At 40.0% G+C, this 24,437-nt stretch overlaps 1 protein-coding gene across 1 annotated transcript; it reads left to right on the top strand.

Annotated features, from left to right (window-relative positions):
- Positions 1-24,437, top strand: hapln1b (hyaluronan and proteoglycan link protein 1b). Its single transcript, XM_007899744.2, has 5 exons — positions 1-24; positions 619-762; positions 6,674-7,042; positions 13,865-14,167; positions 23,482-24,437. The coding sequence occupies exons 2-5, from the start codon at positions 657-659 to the stop codon at positions 23,766-23,768; spliced, it is 1,065 nt and encodes a 354-aa protein (XP_007897935.2). The 5' UTR covers positions 1-24; positions 619-656; the 3' UTR covers positions 23,769-24,437.

A 24,437-nucleotide genomic window follows, 5' to 3' on the forward strand; every position in this document is an offset into this window, starting at 1 on the left:
CGGGTGATGCTTCTGTTTAAAATGGTGAGTGGATTGCCTGAGTTTTCTTTTATGTTTCAATTTCATTTTTGTAAGATTTAGAAAAATCCTGCAGAGGCTTTTCTGCAATTTTCTGTACATTGCGTATATTTCTTTTGAGCCTCATTGGCCTGAGTTATCTTAATACTTTTTTTATGCAGAATTGCATTCATGCTCCTGATCTCAGTTCCTGTGCATCTAAATTGAAATAGACTATAGAACCAATATGTTTGATAGAAATATTGTATTTTTGAACAGTCCATAACAAAGCAAGAAACTGTATTCTATGCATTTTGCTACATAAAGGGTGTCAGAATGTTAATGTCACAAAGTCAATGCTCAAATTCTATTTCAAGATTGATGTGACCTGTTTTTTGTTAGTAATGTATGTTCCTACATTGCTACAAACATGTCTTCTATTACTAGAAATAGATTTTGATATGTAGTAATTATATATCTGTATCTTATTTATGCATTGCCTTAAACTGCTGTTACGAGTTAGCATAAAGATCAGTCTCTGCGTTTGACTAGTTTGCTTAAGTCAATTTTGCAGCTGTTGTAATCCCCACCCATTTATTAAATTGTACAAATTCCTTTTAGTTTTCCCCACAGTAAAGTGAATTCTTGCCATCACAAAGATGACTTCTCTGCTTCTACTTGCTCTGCTGTCGGTCTGCTGGGCTGATTCTCGTGTAAGTCAGAACTCCACAGAGCCGAAGTTCTTCAGGACAATCTACATTGCAGGTAAGTACAGCAGCATCACAGAAAGCATCAGTGGCAGAATCTCTCTCTGGGCTGCGTAATGCCTGTTGTATTACATTGTACTGATTGCAATATTAATGCAATTCCTATGTAACTTCATACAATTTAAAGCTTCGAAATTTAAGTACACAAAAGAACTGAATTAAACATATTAAGTGAAACATACTCAGCGCCTTGGGACATCCTCTCGACGTGAAAGGTGCTCTACAAATATAATTTGTTGTGCTTGAAATATTCCTACAGAAAAAGCATGCCTAGGTGCACATTTATAGTTTAATACCACTCGTGTGGACAACTGTTGGACTAGTTGATTATTATTCTATTCTGCCTTGTACTCAAATCACAGCTGCAAAAGCCTTCTTATTAATTCTACTTATTTTTTTTCAACTAACAACCAATTGCCAAGCAGAATTCTCCTGTCATGTACTTCAACTTTGCTCTGCTAAAATAACGCAGCATCTCCCTGTGTGCAGCAATCCCTGTTTCTGACAGATGCTGATCTCTCTTGCCACCTCTTACCTTCCATCATTTATACATTGGAATTAATGTGCCTCTGCTGGATTCTCTTACTCCTACAGTTACTTTTCTTATCTTCACCCCCCTCCCCCCCACCACACGCATACACACACAAACATTCACACTCATCTTATTTGTACTCAGCAGCATCATTTGGGGCCAAAATTGCGCTTTTCCTAAAGGCATGAAATCCTTGAATATGCAAACACGACTGCAATTTTAACGTTTAAAACCAAATGTTAAATCCATTCCTCCTCTTTTTACTTACCCCACGAGCAATAATATTGAGATACTAAATTGCTAACAATGTATAACTCTTTAAAAATTAAACATTTTCATGATAAAAGGACTCGATGAACCTTGTGTCAATATTTTCATTTGTATTATAAGCACCATATAATCACGCCTCTGTTTACCGAGCAGTAAGTAGGAACTCACTTGTTAGTCTATTGGCGGATCGCTTTCCGGGGGTAATAACCCTTTCAAAATAATAATAATAATGTGGTCATTCAAGCCACAACTGTTTGTGGGACACTGCTGTGTGCAATTGGCTGCCACGTTTCGCCCACAAAACGCACAGTCACTACACTTTACAGTATATCAATTTTATGATTGCAGTTCCCCTTTAATGGGTGATTTCTGCAGAAACTTAGTACAAAAGCTCTCTATGTCTCAGTACTAATCAAGCTGGTGTCTTTACCCACCAAGCCCTTGAGGAAGCTGCCTTCTGTTTATATTATATCTTCTCCCCCACTAGGCTGTCAGATGCTGATCCTCACCTCCACCCATATTACATTGTTGGAGAGGTCAGACCAGGCAGAATAAAACTTTTTTTGACATAATCCTAATAAAACAAATTAAATGCCTGTAAGTGACTGTCTGCTGTCGCTCAAAAACAACAACAAATTGGATCTATATAGAGCCTTACACATTGGGAGGACGTCCCAAGGTCCCAAACCTCCTGCTTTAGGATGGAAAGGTTTAATGTAATTTACAAAACGTCATTTTACATACACAGAGGGACTAAATCATCCAGGCCCATAACCCATTGTCTTTCCATTTTTGGATTAGAGTCTGATTTAAATTGGTTCCATGGTAACCAAACTATCACTGCAACCTACATCCCACGCTGATCGTTGGCACCAATATATCTCATTTGTCATAATATGTTAGCTACTGCAGTAAAAAAACACAACATGATTACAATGTAATCGGGAAGAGAAAGTAAGGAGCTAACCTTGTAAGTGATAACATTAAAATCAAAACCTTGTAAGTGCAATAAAATGTATCTTTTATTTGGAAGATATTAACTAGGCAACCAGCATGTACACTGGTAAAACAAACATAACCAGAAGTAAGCATTTCTGGTAAATCTGGGATTCTGTTTTCTGCGAATCCAAAGGTCGAGCACTGAATTTAAGCCCGTACCAAAAAGGATGAGTTCTGTTTGGCTTTGAATGTCACCCATGAAAATTTTCAAACCATTATGTTTTTGTGCATGTCAAACATGATTGATTCCTGTGAAGCAGTGTGCTTCTGCAATGATGACGTCTCAACAGCCTCTCAGATGTCAAATCAGTGTCGTCTCAGGAACTGATGCTACTTGATGAAGTGCCTTGGACGATGATATACATAATGGGCTGATCTGATAGCTCGCAAGTGAACTAACTTGTAATACCCAAGTTATATTATTTAAATTGGGAACCATGATTGTAGCAGGGTATAAATCTGCCAGTGGATCAACCACTGGCTAACATCTGGAAGGAAGGGGAGGAATACAACAGAACCCAAGTAATTTTAGAAGATACAAAAGGCAAAATACGACAGATGCTGGAAATCTGAAATAAAAAAAAAGTCGCTGGGAACACTCAGCAGGTCAGGCAGCATCTATGGAGAGAGGAAAGTGAATTAACATTTGAGATCGATGACCTTTCGTCAGAACTCAAAAGGTCTGTTCTGACGAAGGGTCATTGACCTGAAACGTTAACTCATTTTTCTCTCTCCATAGATACGCCTGACCTGCTGTGTGTTCCCAGCGACTTCTGTTTTTATTTTTAATCTTAGAATAGTTTAGCAGCAGAATTGATCTTGTGGACATATATTGACTGCACTATCTGTTGGCAAGAGATTATTTCTATTCCTCTACATATAACCTGCATGGACACATTGATGTTTTTGAGACTCATCGGAGATTTTCTGTATACATCAATCAATTTGGGCATCGGGCAGATTCTGATCTCTCATCATGCACCACTTTATTTTGTGCTCAGTGCCGTATCTGGAGACTGATTAACTGTTTGCTTATGGACCTGGCTTTCAGAGAGAAACTACCATCAGATCTAGGGAAATATGCCTTATTTTTACTTTGGGACAAGACGGTGGAAAAATGGTATCTTGCCATCCTGTGCTTACTTATACAATAATAACAATTCCAGCATTGCAGGAGGCTATCTGATTCATCAAGCAAATCTAAGCAGGTGGTAGTTCCTTCAACAAACCTCTGATTTAAAAAAATATATATAACCTCCCCTTAATTCTTCCAATCATAAACCTGAGCTCATGTACCCTAATATTCTTATAACTGTGAATAACAATTAATGGTGAATCGGGAAGATATTGAGAGATAAAATCTATCATTGGCATCTGGAGCAGATCATGTCATGGGTCACTGCAATGTCACAAATCTTTCCCAGTCAATAGATATGAATCTAAGTTAATACTTTAATAAAATTGTTCCATGGAGGAAGGAACCCTTCAATGATGCGTGGTTCTCTCCTAGGGAATATGAATGCTCTGGAAATTAATGTGCTGCTCAGGCTAGTTATACAGTAGTTTTTCATTTGCACTGGTTTAAAGCCAATAATTTTAAGGATAATAGTTTTAAGGGGATGTTTGAGAGTGTCCTATTCTAATTTGTTTGCTTGAGCTTCCCGAGTGAAAACCTAGCAAGGTGGGTCTACCACCAAGGGATAAGATAGGCTGGCTGCAATTGGAAGGGGAGTTGGTGCAGGTATGCAAATTGCTGCAGAACTTGCTTTTTGCTCTGATCACTGGGCTGTAGTTCAAAAAATAATGTTCTGCATCAAGCCAGTACTTGAGATCAGGAAATCAAGACAACTTGAGATCAGGAACAATGGCAACAACGGATAATTAATTGGCTTTACTCTTATTTCTCAGTATAAACTGGCTCAATATAAGTTTTTAGAACAGTAAATGTGTTCCTGGCTACTGTCAACTTCTCTTGTTATGTGGGTTACATTCACAGCCCTCATTGTGTGCCCCATATAACAGGAGATGTGTGTGTTTCAACCTAGAACATTGAGTACATTCAAAATGATTACATTATATTGAGTACATTAACTCCTAGTGCAAGTGCTTACAAGTATTTTCACCAAGTAAAACCAAGTTTAAATGAAACAGTGCTTTTCAGCTGGGTTTGGAAACTACCATTGTTCAGAAGTTAAAAAAAGAAAATATTTCAAACCCATGTGTCTTAAAACAATATTTTACCCCCTTTCCTTAAATAAGAATTGCAATGTGTTTAGGAATACAACAGTTTTAACCCAAAAATTATAAATAGCTGCAGTTGTCCAATTCCTCAATACCTTAGTACAAATTGTTCATAAAAGACTCTAATCGTTGGTGTAAAAAATTGTTAACTAATTGAATTGTATTGTTTTGATATTGTTTGAAATAATGTACACTAATAAACAAAAACCGGGATCATAGTAATGCATTTGATTAACTTGGAATTTTATTCATCTAACATACATAATATTTTGATCTCTATACTAATCCTAACTATACTAACACAACAGTTGTTATTTCACCCATGTTACAAGGGCTTGATGCCAGATGAGTAATTCTGTTCATGAGTTCACTTAATGAGTACAGTTTTATCAAACTTTCAGCCCTTTAAACCATTGCTGTACTGCCTCCACTGCTACAGTTATCTGCTCACTTCCAAATGTGAGGGTGTTGACCCAAGGTATGGCCAAAGAGGCGAATTAATAAGTGATTTTTGAAGGCAGGAAGAGCAGGAGCAAGGTGGCTGGATAGTTGGAGAGAGTCCAGAGAGGAGGGGCAGACCAGGTGAAGGCTTGACCGCCAATTATGAGTAAGAAATGAACAGTAGACCAGACCAGGAAGAATAGAGAGCACAGGCATGAGAATAGGACCAAAGGAGATTGCAAAGAAAAGGAGGGTTTTTACGCTGTAATCTCAACATAAGATTCTTGGTCTTCACAGCTAATGCTATTCTGTGACCTTCTCAAATTAGATTACTGTTTTGCACTCACCCCAGGCATCCTCTGTTAGTCTTTCCCAGTTCAGCCTATTCCCCGTTGTTCCATTATCACATCAGTTAATATTGATACAGTATGTTAAACTCAAAAAAACAAGGATTTTTTATTGTAACTCAGAAAAACTTCCACCACTAGATGAATCTCAGAACATCTGTAACTATTCTGTTTCACTTACATTTCTGCTTAATTACCTCTGACAATCCTCCCATTTACCCTGTGTTCATTTCTACTCAGGGTTAGCATATGTATTGGCATTTTGCTTAAAATCAATAGGTAGATGATCAGGAGGTTAGAAGTTCTTAATGGCTTGTTAGCACTTCTTGGCTTGTATTCTATCAGTTCCGATTTGAGAAAGTCTCAGCAAATCTCTATTTTCTATCATGAGCTTATGAGCAGAGAAACATGGTGAAGTTGCCAGTTTGGACCATTACTGATCAGGAATTGTGCCGTCTGTAAGCACGGCTCCAGATTATACTCTCAAATAGCTGCTTTGCTCATGTAGTTAATGACCACCAAATAGATCTAAGGTACACTGGAGCTAAATTAGAAAGCAGGAATGATTTTGTACTCTCTGCCTCTATTTCTGAATGATTCTTCTAAATATTTCAGTTTGCTTTTCACATTTTCTGAAGCAATACGCTTCCAACTGATGAAGTTTCTGCAGCATTCTTGCACAAAATATACAGTCACTATACTTTACAGTAAATTCTGTGAAGTGTTTTGAGATTGGTGAAATGGGTAAGCACATGGCAGATGAAATTTAATGCAGAAAAGTGTGAAGTGACGCATTTTGGGAGGAAGAATGAGGAAAGGCAAAATAAACTAAATGGTACAGAAGAGAGAGACATGGCAGTTGACATACACAAATCTTTGAAGGTGGCAGGACGGATTGATAAAGCTGTTAAAAACAATGTGTTTGGGATCCTTAGCTTTATAAATAGAGGCATAGAGTACGAAAGCAAGGAAGTCATGCTAAAACGATATAAATCACTGGTAAGGCCCAATTCCGGGCACCACGCTTTCAGAAGGCTTTGGATGTCTGTTTACAGTAATCATTATTCTTATTCCTGTAGATACTGGATCACTGTTGAAGGTACAGACAGAACAGCCTAAAGTAGTCTCTTACCGGGGTGGAAATGCCACTCTGCCCTGTAAATTCCACCATGAACATGTGGGTGTTGTTCCGACTCCTTCTAAAATCCGGATCAAGTGGACCAAACTCACCTCTGATTACCTTAAAGAGATTGATGTATTTGTAGTCATGGGACACAACAGAAAAAGTTTCGGAAACTACCAGGGAAGGATTTTCCTGGAAGAAACCGATGATAATGATGCCTCTATCACAATAACAGACTTAACTTTGGAGGACTACGGTAAATATAAGTGTGAAGTCATTGAAGGACTGGAAGATGACACCGGTATTGTGTTGCTTGATCTACAAGGTAAGAAAAAGGCATTCTTTTCAGGTACAAAAAAGAAGTGATGATGGAAACATCTCCTAGTCTTTGTTTATTTCCTATTTACTTCCTTCATTGCTTTCAGATTATTTTCACCTCTCTTTCAATGCACATCCTTTCCCCATTTACTGCATGGTAGGGTTGTAAAACATTCTCCTGGGCTGTTCCAAACTACTGCCTAGTGTCCCGAGGATTGTGAAGGTCTTTTTTCCTTTCTGGCAACTTTCCCACTGCTTGTCCAGATAAGACTATCTTGCACATTGGGCTTTGGTTTGCAGAGTTAACAGAAACTGGGTGGCAAGAATCTCCAAGTATCTTCCATTCTAAGTCCTGCTGATGAGCTCGGCTGGCTGTTCTGTCATCAGTAGTGCCCTGATGACTGTGGACCTGCCTGACTTGAAAACTAGATTTCTAAGCGCGCCACTCAATTCTGACAATCCATTGCCAAGCATGTCACCTTGCAGCCAGTTCACTAGGTGGATGACAGGTACCATGAAATGTGTGAGAGCATTGCCACCGTCTTCCTGTCATAAAATATTTACCTTTTTTGTTCAAAATCTGATATTTTGATTAATTTCACTGCGATTGGTGTTTATATAGAAATTAAATCAGTTGGAGTTCACAACTCTAACTGTGTTCAGACCACTTACAGTGAAGACATCAGGACATGCTGTAATGCTGGAAAGAGAAATGGCGTAAATTGTTGAGAGTTTAATTTGAAAATGTTTTTCCTGTAATGTGACAAAACCACATCAAGCAACATTAGGCATAAGAAAAGACAGCAAAATTTCTGTACAACATTGACACCAAAGGTGAAGTAGATTTGATTCACTCCTGTAGTTAATATGGTTCACACTCATTTTATAATAATAATCCTTGCGTTCGATATAGCATCGTATCACGTCATTGAGACGTCTCAAAGTGCTTCACAGAATGTACTGTAAAGTGTAGTTAACTGTATGCTTTGTGGCAAATTTTGTATCAGTAAGGGGTTAAGAAGCAAGTCTTTGAAAGCAATTAAAATTAGGTCAAGTTCAAGCCAATTTTGTTTCTGGTTGTGAGAAGCTGCATTAAGAATAATTGGATTTTTGCTTTGTTATTCTTTTGGTGATGAGAACTTGATCATCTAATTGTGAATAAAAAATTTTTAGTTTCTCTCATATTTGGTGGAATGCTAAACTGAGCAACCACCAGTGGAACAGCTAAAAAATAGGAGAATGTTGGTGTTGAATAGGACAAGAAGTAACTTGAGGTTCAATGGGTGAGTTGCTTTAAGGGTCACCCAGTGACCATGGGCGAGCCAGGGTGCCCTATCACCTGATGACTGTTTCCTAGTTGTGATTTCTCCATATGGACATGGTAACTTGGGCAGAGCACTCCCTGTAGAAAGTAGAAAAATCACTTGATGTAAGAGAGAAACTAGAATTGCCCAAACCTGTCCGTTCCCTCCACTCAATGGGCACTGACCTGCTGCATGTCCCCCGCCCTGCCCACCCCACCATTGGCAATCAGCTTCAGCTTTTCTGTCCCCACCCTCTGGAACTCCATCCCGGAATCCGCCTCATGCCCTCTCTTGCTTCTTTCAAAGCCCATCTCAAGATACCTCTGAAACTGTGCTTTGGCCACCCTCCCACCCTAACCCCTCCTACCATCTACCCTCTTGATTCCAACCCCAGCTCGGATGCAAAAGCTTTGACTATCCAGTGTCTTGCGGCATCCTTTTGATGTGAAAAGTGCTTTATAAATGTAATTTGTTGTTGTTGTGCCACTATATCTACTTAGCCTGGTGGCAAAATGACCAATGTGAGTAGGATAGACTGACCAAGTATGCATCAGACTAAGTGTGCATAAAGTGGCAATATAGACAGACAGACAGACAGATAGATAGATAGAATGGTGCATGAGTGCAATTGCATGAGCAAGGCTAAATCTGGAGTGGATAACGCTCCACATAAGATATCCCCCCTACCTGGAAACCAGACAGTGAGATGCTTGGACCTTCTCTGAGATGCAGACAAGTGCAGGCCTGTCGCAGAAGTCCTGAAATTTTCATGGAATTTAAGATCTGCCAAAAGACCTAGAACCACGAGAATCATGCAAGGGCTTGTTGGGTCGCTGGGCTTTGGAATCCCATTCTGGATTGCCTTAAATCACTTCTAAAGGAAAAAGAATTCATAAGAAGTAAAACATTTTGACCAGGCAGAATTGCAATGAATGTAACATTTGTGAAATGTTCAGGACATTATATTCCTGACAGTTTTGCTTGATCTGGAGGGTTGATGGGCTGAGTGACCTTTTCCAATTCTGAGCTTTCTTCAGTTCTTTGGCTTTACAAATGATAATAATCCCTCAAAAAAATAATATTAATTTGGTCACTCAATCCACGACTGTTTGTGGGACACTGCTGTACGCAATTGGCTGACCCCACAAATATACAGTCAATTCACTTTACAGTATGTTCTGTGAAGCGTTTTGAGGCGTTTAGAAGACGTGAAAAGCACTATATCAAATGCAAGGATTATTATTTATATTATTATGAATGTGATGTCATTCTGTGCAGGTCACATTCACCGCACATTGTACATCCATATACCCACAATGTATCTCCATTTACAGCACATTGTATATCCATATACCCACAGTGTATCTCTATTTACAGCACATTGTATATCCATATACCCACAGTGTATCTCCATTTACAGCACGTTGTATATCCATATACCCACAGTATATGGATATACTATATCCATATATCGTATCCATATCCATTCTGCTGGCTGCATTTCTACTCACTGCACTTCTGCTCCCAGGACGATAGTAACTGCATGCCTGCTTGCTGCTCATCTCACTGCACAGTTGGAATGTGAGCAAGCAACTGCTGTTTGCAGCTGGACAAGCAACACAACAAAAAGAAGAGAGATTTTATTCAGCAGTATTAAAATCTGCCCAACATCTGTTTTTCTTTATTTCTGCGCTCCATTTCAGAGTGAAAAACGAGTGCAGCACAGACTTCATGCAGAATAAATCTCCCTGTGTAAACAATGTGCTGTAACCCCCATCCTCAGCAATATGCCCTCCAATGCATCAATGTGACATTTCCATTTCCCTGCGTCCTTGTGTTTTATCTGAGTGACATTGCTGGTTCAGAGTTGATTGGTGTTGAATTGTACCAGCTTGATGCTTAGTCAATTTGCACTGATTTTGAATGCCTCAATGTGCTCCTTTTGTTCTTGTGATACTCACCGCAGCCTTTATCTCCCTTCGCTGCATTGTGAACCAATCCCATGGGATCATGTGACCGATACCGATTTAGCAAAGGCTAGAAGGATTTCCATTTTGCACATTTCCTGCAATGCAGTGTGACTTGTTTGTTCAGCAGGACAATTCCAAAACCTACATAAATGTCCCAGTCCTGCATTTCAAAATCCAGCGTGCTGTTAGAGTGAGCTGATTTTTACATGTTCTGTCTAAACAGAGCTCCAGCTTGCCCTACATTTGCTGGCTTCTTTGTACCCGTGTTGTGGCTGTCCTACATTTCTCATGAATAAATTGTTCAGGATAATAAATTCCAGTAGAGTAGCTCGGAGGTTTCATCCAGAACTGCTTAATTAAAATACAAGTTCAGAGGTGGTTTAATTGCACTGCTTGTTACAGTGCAGTTTGTATTGTGTCACAAGGTTCTTGGTTTTAGGGAGTAGGGATGGGGTTGGTCTCTCCACACTGAGCCCCTGATCACTGTCTGGGGAGATATTTCTTCCCGTAGAAAGGTCAGAGGCAAACCATCTCCACACTCTAGATGGGCATTTTAGCAACTAGCAACTAGAGAGGCAGAGCCAGACAGTCATGTCAGAGAAGGAATGAAACGCGCTTCAGAGAGGGAAGAGGAGGCTGAGACAAAAATAATAAGTGATTGTGGGAAGAGGGGAGTGAATCGCATAATTTAGGGAATTAAATTATTCATACAAAGGCTTTTCACCTTGAAATCTGAAAAAAATAGTTGGGAGTGAAAAATGTAAAATTTCATAACAGATTTGATATGATAATTATGAAACATCAATTTTCCCCACTGTATTAGTTTTTAGCATAATTTAGATGTAGGTGCGATCCATTAACTTATCCATGCATCGTTTTGCATGATACCATATGGTGTGTTACGTAGTGTGTGATGTGATAATTATTTTTTACCTCGGTATATATTGTGTTTGTATCTTTTATGTATATCTATCAAGTATATTTTAATTCAGATTAAAAACAGTACGGTTGTAGACCGATATAGAAACATTATTTTGGAGTCCTGTAGCTCAGTGGTTAGAGCACTCGCTTTGCAAGCGAGAGACCCGAGTTCAATTCCAGGCAGGGCGAAACCTTGGGCAAGTTTCCTTACTCCACACGCCTAATAATAATCCCTCCAAAACCAAAAACAATAATAAATTGGTCATTTTCAATCTACAACTGTTTGTGGGACATTGCTGTGCGCAATTGGCTGCCGCGTTCGCCCACAAATATACAGTCAATTCACTTTACAGTGTGTTCTGTGAAGCACTTTGGGACGTCCTCCCGACGTGAAAAGTGCTATATCAAATGCAAGGATTATTATTATTATTATTATTATTATTATTTTGACAGCATGCTAAGATTCAGCTTCATCTTGAACAGAATAGTGTGTGAATTAGGTGGTTGAATATTACAGGCGTTCATTATGATAATGCCAGAAAATGGAGAACTGTGGAGCAAAGCCAAAGAAATTGACCGACTGAAATCCATAGTCATTAAAAATGAATAATTGCTTATTCACATGATAAAATCACCCATAGGTCCCCACGAATATATGTGAATGGTGTTAAATGAACACATATTTGATTGGAGGTACTTAATTATATACCTGACATCTGTACACATTTGTGTATCTAGTTACTTATTATATGAATCCTGTAGCTCAGTGGTTAGAGCACTTGCCTCGTAAGAGAGAGAACTGGGTTTGATTCCTGGCAGGGTGAAACACGCTTCTGTTTACCTAGCAGTAAGTAGGAACCAGGTTGTTAGTCGATTGACGTATCACTTTTCTGGGGGTAATAATTTCTTCAAAAAATAATAATAATAAATTGTCCACTCAATCCACGACTGCTCGTGGGACACTACTGTGCGCAATTGGCTGCCGCATCTCGCCCACAAAATATGCAGTCAATTCACTTGACAGTATATTTTCTAAAGCGCTTTGAGACCTCTCGAAGATGTGATACGGTTCTATATCAATAATAATCCCTCCAAAAACCTAAAACAATAATAAATTGGTCATTTTCAATCTACGACTGTTTGTGAGACATTGCTGTGCGCAATTGGCTGCCGTGTTCGCCCACAAATATACAGTCAATTCACTTTACAGTGTGTTCTGTGAAGCGCTTTGGGACGTCCTCCCGACGTGAAAAGCGCTATATCAAATGCAAGGATTATTATTATTATTATATACATTTGCTTAACAGTCCGCAAACTCAAACCCACCAGCTGCTCCCTCGATCCCATCCTCACCTCTCTCCTCATCTCCCAGCTCCACCTTCTGGCCCCTCTCCTGTCCGGCAGCTGGAAAGGAGGGATGGGTCCAGGGAAGGTTTTTTCAACATGGGGGTGATGACGGTTGTTTTTAGGGAGATGGGAACTGACCCCGTGGACAAAGAGAGGTTGATGACGTCGGCCAGAAGAGGGACCAGAAGGTGGAGCTGGGAGATAAGGAGAAAGGTGGGGATTGGATCGAGAGTGGTGGGTTTGAGTTTGCGGACAGCCATGGTGAGGGAGAAGGGAGAGATGGGGTCGAAGGAGTATAGCGGGGGATGGGTAGGGGATGGGTCATGAGGGAGAGGTGATGTGGGGGTGGCTGTGGACGGGGCAGAGAACGTATCCCCTTGATTTTGGATTTGAATTTCCTACAGTTGAATGTGAACAAGACTGAGGTCCTCTTGATTGACTCGCGCCAGCGCCTCTGCACCTCAGGCTCTGGCAGCATCAACCTCCATGGTTGCACACTACAACTCACCAAATCAGTCAGGAACCTAGGTGTCTTGTTCGACCCTCAACTGTCTTTTCTTCCCCACATCCAAGCCATGACCCCCTCTGCCTTCACCTCTGTAACACTGCCCGACTCTGCCATTACCTCACCCCTCAGGCCCTGAAACTCTTGTTCATGCCTTCATCACCTCCAGGCTCGACTATGCAAATCCCCTGCTTGTCAACCTTCCCAACTCCTTCCTCCACAGGCTGCAGATAATCCAGGACGCTGAGCCTGGGTCCTCTCCCGCACCAAACTCCGTGACCCCGTCTCCCCCTCTCGCTCGACTCCACTGGCTCCCTATCCTTCAGAGGATCTGGTTCAAGATCCTGGTCCTCACCTACAAAGCCCTCCATGGCCTCACCCCACCCTACCTCTGTGACCTCCTAATCCCCTACCAACCCGCCAGCTCCCTCCGCTCAGGCGGCTCCGGCCTGCTCCACGTCCCCCGCCCCACCCGCTCCACCATTCAGCCACTCTGCCCCCAACCTCTGGAATTCCATCCCCCAATCATTCCGCCTCGCCCCCTCCTTAGCCTCCTTCAAGTCCCAGCCTCAAGATCCTCCTCTTCGACCATGCCATCGGCCACCCCCCTTCCCCTCCCTTCTTCCCCCCTGACCCCAGCTCGGGTTTAAATGCTGTAGCTGTCCAGCGCCTTGGGACATCCTCTCAACCTGAAAGGCACTATACAAATGTAATCTTGTTGTTATTGTTGTGAACTCTTCATGCAATGATTCATGTGTTTTGCACCTTTCATTTGTTTCCAGGGCTCATCTTTCCTTATATCCCACGGCTGGGTCGCTACAACCTGAATTTCATAGAGGCTCAGAAGGCATGTAAAGATCAGGATGCCATAGTTGCTTCTTTTGATCAGTTGTATGATGCATGGCGAGCAGGGCTGGACTGGTGTAATGCAGGATGGCTGAGTGATGGATCTGTGCAGTATCCCATCACCAAACCCAGGGAACCCTGCGGTGGCAGAAATACTGTCCCCGGTGTCAGAAGCTATGGCTACAGAGACAAGATGAAGAACAGATATGATGTGTTCTGTTTTACGTCCAACTACAATGGTAAGCAAGGCCTGAAATAATTGCATTGGCTCATCCTGTACCAATGGTGTGGGGTTTTACCTCCTTTTTTAAAAAGAGCAAATTAAGAAATAAAAGGGAGCAATGGCACAGACTGAATTATCTCTGTGATGCTGAAAATTGCTGTTTCTATGTATATGGAAATGCATACACTGAGAGTCTTACACGGTCCTATACACTTAGGTAATATTACTCAATGACAGATGCGGATATTGCCTTGTAGCAAGAATCATTCATAAGAGGATACATTTATGATAAATACATTCATCAATTTGTTTTTGTTGTTGCTGCTGTGGAGTTTGTGAAATTTGAGCCTGTAAACTCACTTCTTGATCAGCTTGTTTCAGTTGGTAGCACGCTATAGGACAGAAGGTAATGGGTTTGAGGTCCGAACCAGAATGGGATTAGATGGAGGCCTGTAGCTCAGTGGTTAGAGCACTTGCTTTGCAAGCGAGAGACCTGAGTTCAGTTCCAGGCAGGGCGAAACCTTGGGCAAGTTTCCTTACCCCACACGCCTAATAATAATCCCTCCAAAAAAAAACAATAATAAATTGGTCATTTTCAATCTACGACTGTTTGTGGGACATTGCTGTGCGCAATTGGCTGCCGCGTTCGCCCACAAATATACAGTCAATTCACTTTACAGTGTGTTCTGTGAAGCGCTTTGGGACGTCCTCCCGACATGAAAAGCACTATATCAAAATGCAAGGATTATTATTATTATTATAGATAGCACGCAGTGTAGGACTGAGGACCTGCTATATTGTTCAAGGTGCCAACTGAAGTTGAGACTTCGTACCGAGGTCCCAGCTGCGGTTCTGCTGGATCATGTGGACAATGAAGATCTTGGCAATATTTTGAAGATGAGCAGAGTTCTCCTAGTGTCCTGGCCTGTATTCTTCGATAATCTGGGGGTCACCAAAAAAAAGTTTAATTTGTAAACTGTGCGAATTTATTAACTGAGAGAACTGTTAACAGAACCTTTCAATTTCATGGCTGCTGTGAAATCTACCATAAGGAGTTTAGGGCGGGTGGGGAATGGGGCTTGTGGGGGGTAATGTTGCGTATCCATTGTCGGCTGTGATCTCAAAGCTGGACGTATGACTCTCCAGTCGTTATTGCACTATACTGAAAAGTAATTCACTATTAATTCATGGAAAACACTACCACCAATAGGTCATATATTATAGTGTATTAGCAGTGATTTACAAGGTATTAATGCAATAAAAAATCCTCATGATATCCCAGCCAGCGAGAGCTGAACTCAGGAACTTTATCAATATCAGCATAATTGCAGGATTGAGTTACAGTACTGCTTAAACATGCCGCCAGGCATTTGTTCATGATATAACATAGCGGATGTGTCGTGTGCGAAAAACCAGTCCAGTTTTCATTAGTTTTTATAAAGAGATCAGCAATTAAAACAATAACTTGGACTTATATAGTGGCTTCCACACAGGACAGCATCTCGGAGCGCTTAACAGTGGCGGAGCCTGACTCTGAGCCGGTGGGGTGGGGGGATGTGACCATAAGCATGGTCGAAAGGGAAGATCTTAAAGCAGGACTTGAAAAAGGGGAGCGAGGGGGCAAGGCAGAGGGATTGAGGGAGAGTTTTCCAAAGTTTCAGGGCATTGTGGAGTCCTGTAGCTCAGTGGTTAAAGCACTCGCTTTGCAAGTGAGAGATCTGGGTTCGATTCCCGGCAGGGCGAAACCTTGGGCAAGTTTCCTTACTTCACACAGAGCCTAATAATAATCCCTCTAAAAAAACAAAACAATAATAAATTGGTCATTTTCAATCCATGACTGTTTGTGGGACATTGCTGTGCACAATTGGCTGCCGCGTTCGCCCACAAATATACAGTCAATTCACTTTACAGTGTGTTCTGTGAAGCGCTTTGGGACGTCCTCCCGACGTGAAAAGCGCTATATCAAATGCAAGGATTATTATTATTATTATAGTGGCTGAAAGCGCGACCTCCAATTGTGGAGCAGAGGGTAAGTGACTTGTTTCCAGGTTTTAGCACCACCATGTTTAGGTCTCAGCCTGGCTCGTTTGATAGCATTTGTGCCTCTAAATCCGTAGGTTGTGATTTACGACTTTAATATTAAGACAATAGACCAAGGTCCTGGCGGCCTGTTCAGGTGGATATTAAAGATCCCATGGTGCTACTGTATTTGAAAAGAGGAGTTTCTCCCCTTGTCCTAACCAGCAAATAAAACTGATGGCTCACTCCATGGCTGTTTGTGGGACATTGTTATTGCAATTTGGCTTCAGATTCAACTACAGAAATCACAGTGACTGCATGTTAGAGTAAATCCTGTGAAACGCTCTGAGATGTTTCACCAAAGTGATGAGCCGTTATATCAAATGCAAAGATTAAAAGATTATTATTTTATTATTGTTGAATCCTCAGATGAATACTTTTTATTTTAGGCGCTGCTTTAGGCTCTCGAAGTTATATTCTCTGTGCAGTAGTAAATTTCCCTGTGCAGTAGTACATTTCCCTGAATTGAGTACTGAAATCTGAGCAATACACCCCCTATGTAATATCAAGAATTTTGTGAAAGCTTTGGGGCAATTCATTGAGATAAATGTTATTATCTTAATGGAATGTCTCAAAGCCTTCACAAGATTCACTATATAGTAAAATGACTATGGGATGTGCAGTGACCTAAATAGCAGTATTTGTAAAATAAATGGAAAACAGTAAAGAATGGCCGATAACATCAGTAACTTAGTTCTGATGTTCTCTTTCTTCTGGTTAGAAGGAATTTCTTCACTCAGAGTAATGTTGGGGTATGGTATTCATTACTAAATTGTTATTGAGGTTGGATCATTCAAAGCATTCAAAAGAGAGCTGCTGAGAAGTAAAAACTTGAAGAAAGGAGGGGTTAATAAAAAAAGTAACTTAGAATAAAAGATAGCAGGACCACAGACTCAATGGGCTGAACGTCTTTTTTCAGTGCTGAAAATGTCACCTTACATGTCACCTTACATGTTTTCAGAACTGCTTCTTGGGTTGTTGATTCGCTCGACCCCTCCCTTGCCTCCTTCAAAGCCCATCTCAAGATCCTCCTCTTCAACCACACTTTTGGTCACCTTTTACCCATATCCTCCCTGCTGTCCACCCTTCCTGATCCCGACCTCCAGCTCAGGTCCAAATCCTTGACTGTCCAGCTCCTTGGGACGGACGTACTCCTGACGGGAAAGGCGCTATCCAAATGTAATTTGTTGTTGTTGATTTGCACCTCACCAGCAGTTATAGTCCTTGGAAGGCAATAATAATCATTGCATTTGGTGTAGCATCTTTTCACACCATCGAAACATCTCAAAGCACTTCACATTACTTACTGTGAAATGTAGTGACTGTATATTTGTAGGTGAATGATGTGTTTTCCTTGCAGTGACACAATCAATAACCAACATTCACAGGAAGAGAGAAGGGATGAACATTGATTTAACTGTACAGTGTGCTTAAAATTCAAGCTTTGTTATCATCAATCCATGAATGTGTATAATAATGCCAGTGTAGGGGCAGGAGGATAGTCTACCTGGGACTACAGTATGCAACACACTTTTTGTGGTAGGAGTACCAGGCACATGTGTAATCATTTATCTTCCAAACATACTGCTGGATCAGAATGCCAGGACTCATACCCACTCCCCACCCACTGTAACTGTACACTACGGAGATCAAAAAAAAGTATTTGGATATATTCTTACCATTAGACTGCAAAGAAAATGATGCTCACCTGGTAAAGGTTTGTAGTTCATAAATGTGTGTCATTAAATCATTATAAGCAAAGAGAAATAACAAACTTCATTAAATATTGAAGAATCACTGGCTTTTTGCTTCAAATTTAAGACGTTGCATCAAATTTGGACATAAAAACAAAGTAGTATCATGAAGAGGTACTCAGACTCTGCCCATACCGAACCCAAAATTACTCAACTAAGGACCTGCAATCATTCCAAGCAAACACAAAGTAGTGTAATTTTGGTGTTTAGTTTTTATTCTGGCCTGCTCGCTGTATGTCCCAGCTCCAATTTATACAAACTGAAGGCCATCCAGAGCTCTGCAAACCATGTCCTAGCCCCATAATATATTGAAAAGACAAGCCAGACAAGTCAGCCCTCTATCAAATAGAAACTTTGACCGTTTTCCGCAGTGTTTTTAGTGGATATATAGATTCCTTATATTGCTATGAATAGTCTCCTTGAACAATTAACAGCGATTGAATTGTTTAAGTTGGGAGAATAGGTTCCAAATTAAAATGTGTACATCTGTCCCGTACCTAACTTTTAGTACTGGCTAAATTTTCTCTGAAGAACATCCAAACATCGAAATGATTCTCCCAGATTTAAGCAAATAAACATTTTAGTTAATTCTTGAATAAAACAACATTTAATTCATAGATGTCTTTTATAAAAAATAATATTAGACAAAGAGACTTGTTTCATTTTGCCCCAGGTTTAATGATTTTGAAGTAAAATCGACAAATGGAGAATTCTAGTTCCACAGTTCTGGCATGCTATAGACCTTTTCTAGTGGGTAGTGGCAGTCACTTTAGTTTGGCAAAGATCATTTCCTTTGAGTCCTGGGATTGCAATTTCATACAATCTTGTTTGCTTTGCTTGGCAAAATGTTTAAATTACACAACCTATGACGCATTGGGCTCTGTCTCTGGGTTACGTTTTAATAATTGGAACAAAACAAAATCAGAGCATTGAACATTCTAATTGCTATTTTCTGCATAAAGCACAATCAGATATGTTTAATAATTGTTTGTACTGGACTCTTGCTTATTAGTTCAGCCATTTCGGAGGTTGCCAACTTTATTGTCCTTTCCGTAAAAGTTTTAAAAAAAATTCTCAATAAATTTTCGCAGGAGACTTTTGTTAGAACAAACCTTTTTTTAAAATTCATGAAATGAAATTATTTAATAAATGATGCCAATAATCTGTACACAGACATAAGGGTATAATCTCCTGTCAAATATATAATCTTGCTGAGGGAGGATGGGTGGGAGAAGATAAATGGGGTCTCATTGGAGTTGACAAGGTCACTTGCTTGGCAACAAAATGTCAGAATCAAGTCAACCCTCTGTGGTAGTCTCAGTAGTCCATTTTCTGAGCCAGGTGGGTCTGCAGTACTCCAGGGCATTCCTGTTGATACCCCAGCCATTTTTGCTCATTAGTAGAACTTACTATTGGACCAGACTAGCCACTGGGGGCAGGGATTCTTCCCATTCAGTTGCTGTTAACCCTGCAAGCCAAAGGAAGGACTGGTCTGGTGGTCCTGTCTGGACAAGCAGAAGGAATCTTGCCAGACAGTGCTTTCAATTGCAAATTGATTAATTGGTTAAGCTCCAACAGTACCCCAACACACAGTCTGGGATCCCTAAGCCTTGATTCTTGCCAAGCTGTACTAATACTCCCTCGCTATGGTTCTAATGGAGCTGGTAGCCGTGGGGAACGAAGTTAGATCAACAGCTCAGTGTGTGTAACAGTAAAGTTAAAGATGAAGTTTGTGGCATTCAACAATGCCTTCCCCACTCAATATGAAACCTAGAGTGCTGCTTATAGTTCTGGTCAATGCAATATAAGAAGCCCAAGCCCTAGAATGGAGAAATGATAGAAGCAACCAGGATGATCCTTAGTGTTAGAGGAATGAGCTATGAGCAATGAAATAAGCTAAGGTTCAGACTTGAGAAAAGTCCAGGAGCACCTTATACAGGGTATATACCATTTTAATTGGGATTGAATGAGTAAACTCATAACAATATTTTAGGATGCACCACAACAGTAGAACAAGAGGACATAGGTTTAGATTGCAAAGGACAGTTTCAGGACAGACATCAAGAAGCAGTTTTTTCTTTAAACAGAGGGTATTTAACAACTGGAACAAATTGCTAGGAAGCATGGTTGAGGCTTGAACACTGGATTAGGTTATAAAACATCTAATGCTATGATAGGGTGGTATTCCAAAAGGATGAGATTAGGTGGGCCAAAGGGAACGCAAACTTTACCCAAATGTCTATTTACAACCAAATTTGCAACCTGAAGCACAATAAATGTCAGACACTAAACAAAGCAATATATAAAGTACATTACATAAGAAATTCCGCACTGGGTCAAAATACCCTTTAGTTGGAACATTTCCACATATATTTTGTCCCAATTCAATGTTTTACAAAGTTATCAATGCAGCTAATTTAGATTGTGTTCACTCTCCTATTCGCAATCTTTTCCTCCCATCTTGTAAGAATGACATGAGCTCAGCATCATTCATATAACAGTTTGTGGTAGAGTGCATGATTGTTTCAAAGTCCTCTGATTTAACCATTTAAATGCCAAAGCTATCACCTCTGCAATCTCTTTCAAGTAGATGTAGTTTCCTTACTAAATTTTCTTTGGCATGAAATCAAAGCAACCAACCACAGAAGGGCAAGTGCAAGCAAGAACCATATCTCAACATACTTATTCAGAACAAAGCAATAATTGAATTCAGCATAAAGTGTTTGATGCATCTAGATAAATACCAAAAAAGGGAGGCAACTACAGGAGTATGGGGAAAGGGCACGTAAATAGAACTGAAAGGATTGCTCTTAAAGGAGCTAGCACAGACACAGTGCATTGAATGGCCTTATTCTGTGCTGTAAGCGCTCTGAGATGCGTTCCAGTGTGGAGGCGCTCTACAAATCCAAGTTGTTGTTGTTGTAAATTTCTATTGTTCTACACTTCTGGGTGCAGCTTATCTGAATAAATGTTTGAACTTACCACATCTTTCAGAATTTTATGCTGACAGAATTTTAAAATGTTCAATCTGGTGTGGATTCTGGTTTGCTGGTATAAATTTAGCGCTGGTCTAAATATAACTTTGAGCTCCAGTGGAGTATGCTGCATATCTATTAGTAATGTAATTTGTATCATGGTTGAAATTAATTGGATTTCCTCCCCACCCCATAATTGGCAAAATTGCTAGATTTGCTTCACTAACAAAAGAATTGCTGCTCTTTTAAACCCATACAGTAATGGATATATCAGGACAGACTCTCAGCGAAAGCATGACAGTGGGGTCTATTTTATGGCATTCCTTAATAGATTTCTGAAACCAATTTTCTAAAAGATTCAGTGTGCAGAAGAATACATTATCAAATTGCTAAACCATCGAATGTCCTCAAAAATACATCGTTCATGTTTTAAACTTTTGAATTTACTGAAGAATGCAATTTTCAGCATATTACTTGCTTTAGAAATATGATAATTACCATTTTCTGTTAATTTTTCTTGGTCAGCTAGGTGTCTGATCCAGACCAAACTGTTCCATGCATCTCACCTATACATGGGAATTCCAGAGATATTTATTGGAATGGAATCTGTGATCCCTCCCTGTTGGGATGCATACTGCTTACCCAATTCCAGAGAGTATTAGGCTCAGGTTGGCAAAAGCCAAGGCTTGGGGACTCTAGAGTCTGTGTTGGAGTACTGCTGGATTCTACCCAGCTAAAATCGCATAGCTTGCCATTCCAAACTTGCTACACTGTCTGGCAAACTTTTCTGCTGCTTTGTCCAGCTAGGACCACCCTATCTGTTAGGGCTCTGGCTTGCAGGGCTAACCGTAGCTGAGAGGGAAGAGTCCCTGCCCCCAGTGACTGGTCTGCCCTTCCAAGTCCTGCCAATGAGCCTTTTTCATTAAGAAATATTGCAAATTGGACCCAATGGACAGCAACTTAAATAACAAAACAGGTATTTATGTAATGCATTTCATGCAGGATAGCATCTCGGAACACTGAAACCAGTTGCATTTGAGGATGGATAGTGTGACCCAATATCTGCTTTTTGCTACCTTTAGCAAAATATGCTTTTCCTTTATTTATAATAGGAATTTCTACAATAAGTGAATTCCCTATTGCAAGAGAAGAGACTTGCTAAACTCTGTTGTGGAGCTTAATTCAAATGTTTTCAGTTCAGGGTGATATTTTACAGGATTTTTCTCAGTTAGTTAAATAAAAGAATAATCGTTGCATTTGATAAAGTGCCTTTCACGTTGGGGAGATGTCTCAAGTGCTTCACAGGATTTACTGTAATATGTAGTAACTTTGTATTTGGTTGGCAAATAAGTTGTCCATGATAAAGAAGATTGCACATGTTCTGTAGAAGGAATTAGTGATAACCTCAACTGTTTTTGCTTGTTCCATTCTTTCATATTTTTATATCTAAAAATGTTCAATACTGATCGATGCATTTCTCTGTCAGGATATAAAAACAGTGCATATAAAGGTGTGAGCTATCTGCCAGCTTTTACAGCTGGCATCGATCATAATGATTTGCTTCACTCACGAGTAATGAATAATAATATTTTTAGCTTGATCTTTAGTGTTTGGTAGGATAGCTCAGCGAGGGAGCTGAAAGAGCAGTGGAAATACTGTGCAGGGATTTAAGCTAATTGGCAGTGAGAATGATGGAGAGGAGTGCACTGCAGTCTAATCCAACTGGGATCATCTGTTTTTTGGTGATAATGTTTTTTTCTGGCCGAGTTCTACTGAGTCCATTTCAGAATGTGATTATTGTGTTCTGATCTATCTGTTCTATGTTCTATTTATTTATGATCGCCAATGCTGTAGTTACTTTAATATTTACTAAACGCTAAAAGATTATTTCAACCCAAAATAAACGATCACCAAACTTTGCACTTTGAGACCACGGTGACTTAGAAATATTCTGTGCATTTTTTCTAATTCTAAGGTTCAGAGAAATAAACTTACACACAAACATGTACTTGTTTGCAAACAATGCACAGGTACTTAAAGGATTAATAATAATAATCCTTATATTTGATACCTTTCGTATCAACAGAATATCTCAAAGCACGTCACAGGATATATATTAAAATTTAGTTACTTTTTGGGGAAACATAGCGTATATATAATTAGCGTATAGCATTGTCCCAAAAACAGCCAGGAAGGGAAAGACCAATTTTATCTGAAGAAATGTTGGTCAGTCCACCAGGAGAAACTCCCTTCTCTTTTTGAGTAGTGCCATGGGATTGCTACCATCCAGATGGGTCCTTGTATAACAACTGATCTGAAGGGTGGCACCACCAACAGTGCAGCACTCCCCTACAGACTATATTGGAGGATTATCCTAGTCTGTGAGATGGGCTTGAACCCACAACCTTCTGAAATAGAGAGGAGAGTGCTACCAACTGAGCCAGACTGACATTTAATGGTCTTATAATTGTTGGATTTCAACATTAAAATTTGTGTAACCAAATTTTTAAATTCTTTTCCAGGTCAGTTCTACTACTTGATCCACCCTAGGAAGCTGACCTATGTTGAAGCTGTGCAAGCCTGCGTTAAGAACGGGGCAAAGATTGCTAAAGTTGGGCAGATGTATGCTGCCTGGAAGTTGCTGGGCTATGACCGCTGTGATGCCGGCTGGCTGGCCGACGGCAGTGTCCGATACCCGATCTCCAAACCCCGCTTCCGATGCAGCGAGAGTGAAGCAGCTGTGCGCTTTGTGGGTTTCCCAGACAAGAAGCACCGGTTATATGGGGTCTACTGTTTCAAGAGCAATTGATGATACACATAAAAGCTAAGATGGAGACGAGTGTTACTCTAATTCTGCACATGTGAAGGATGTACTCAATGAGATGAACTTAAAGTGTTACCAAAACTGTGATAAGACTATTTTTACTTAATGTAAAATGCCATTTTCATACATGCCAAATCCATTTTTTTCCTTTATTGTAATGTACCGTACAATCATTGAAATATTAAAAATAATATAATTTTTTTTATAGGCAGCTGCACCTAGATATAGCACAGTTTTTATTAAAAAGAGAGAGAAATTGTATAGCAAAAAGCTACCCTAAACATTGGCCTGAGAATGTTTAACATATGGTGCATTCAGGTATGAGATGGGCATGCCATAGCTAGACCTAAATAATCAATTGTAAAATGTATGTTTCTTGGACAATCTCTGCCTTCTATGGGGCATAAAAACATTCAAATCGCATCTTATTTTCTATGCATTGTAAATTTTAGTGGTTCCCTGGCCTTCAGAGTTCGTCAGTAAAGAGAGATCTGAATTGTTTTCTGGATTTAGCCTTAGGATTCTAAGATAACACAGAATTTTCAAAAGCTCTTCAATGTAAAAGTCATTTCAAAAACCCATCTGAGCAAAACCAACTTCCAAATTAAGATTCGATTTAAGAAGTTTACCAAGATTAGACACAATCTTATATTT

This window comes from Callorhinchus milii, unplaced genomic scaffold, assembly GCF_018977255.1.
Source record: "Callorhinchus milii isolate IMCB2004 unplaced genomic scaffold, IMCB_Cmil_1.0 Scaffold1, whole genome shotgun sequence".
Classification (NCBI taxonomy): domain Eukaryota; kingdom Metazoa; phylum Chordata; class Chondrichthyes; order Chimaeriformes; family Callorhinchidae; genus Callorhinchus; species Callorhinchus milii.

Excerpts from the sequence above, each read along its gene's own strand:
- hapln1b (XM_007899744.2), top strand. The coding sequence starts at position 657 with ATGACTTCTCTGCTTCTACTTGCTCTGCTGTCGGTCTGCTGGGCTGAT. Across the intron at positions 763-6,673 it reads CAGGACAATCTACATTGCAG|ATACTGGATCACTGTTGAAG; the intron begins GTAAGTACAGCA and ends TTATTCCTGTAG. Across the intron at positions 7,043-13,864 it reads TGTGTTGCTTGATCTACAAG|GGCTCATCTTTCCTTATATC; the intron begins GTAAGAAAAAGG and ends ATTTGTTTCCAG.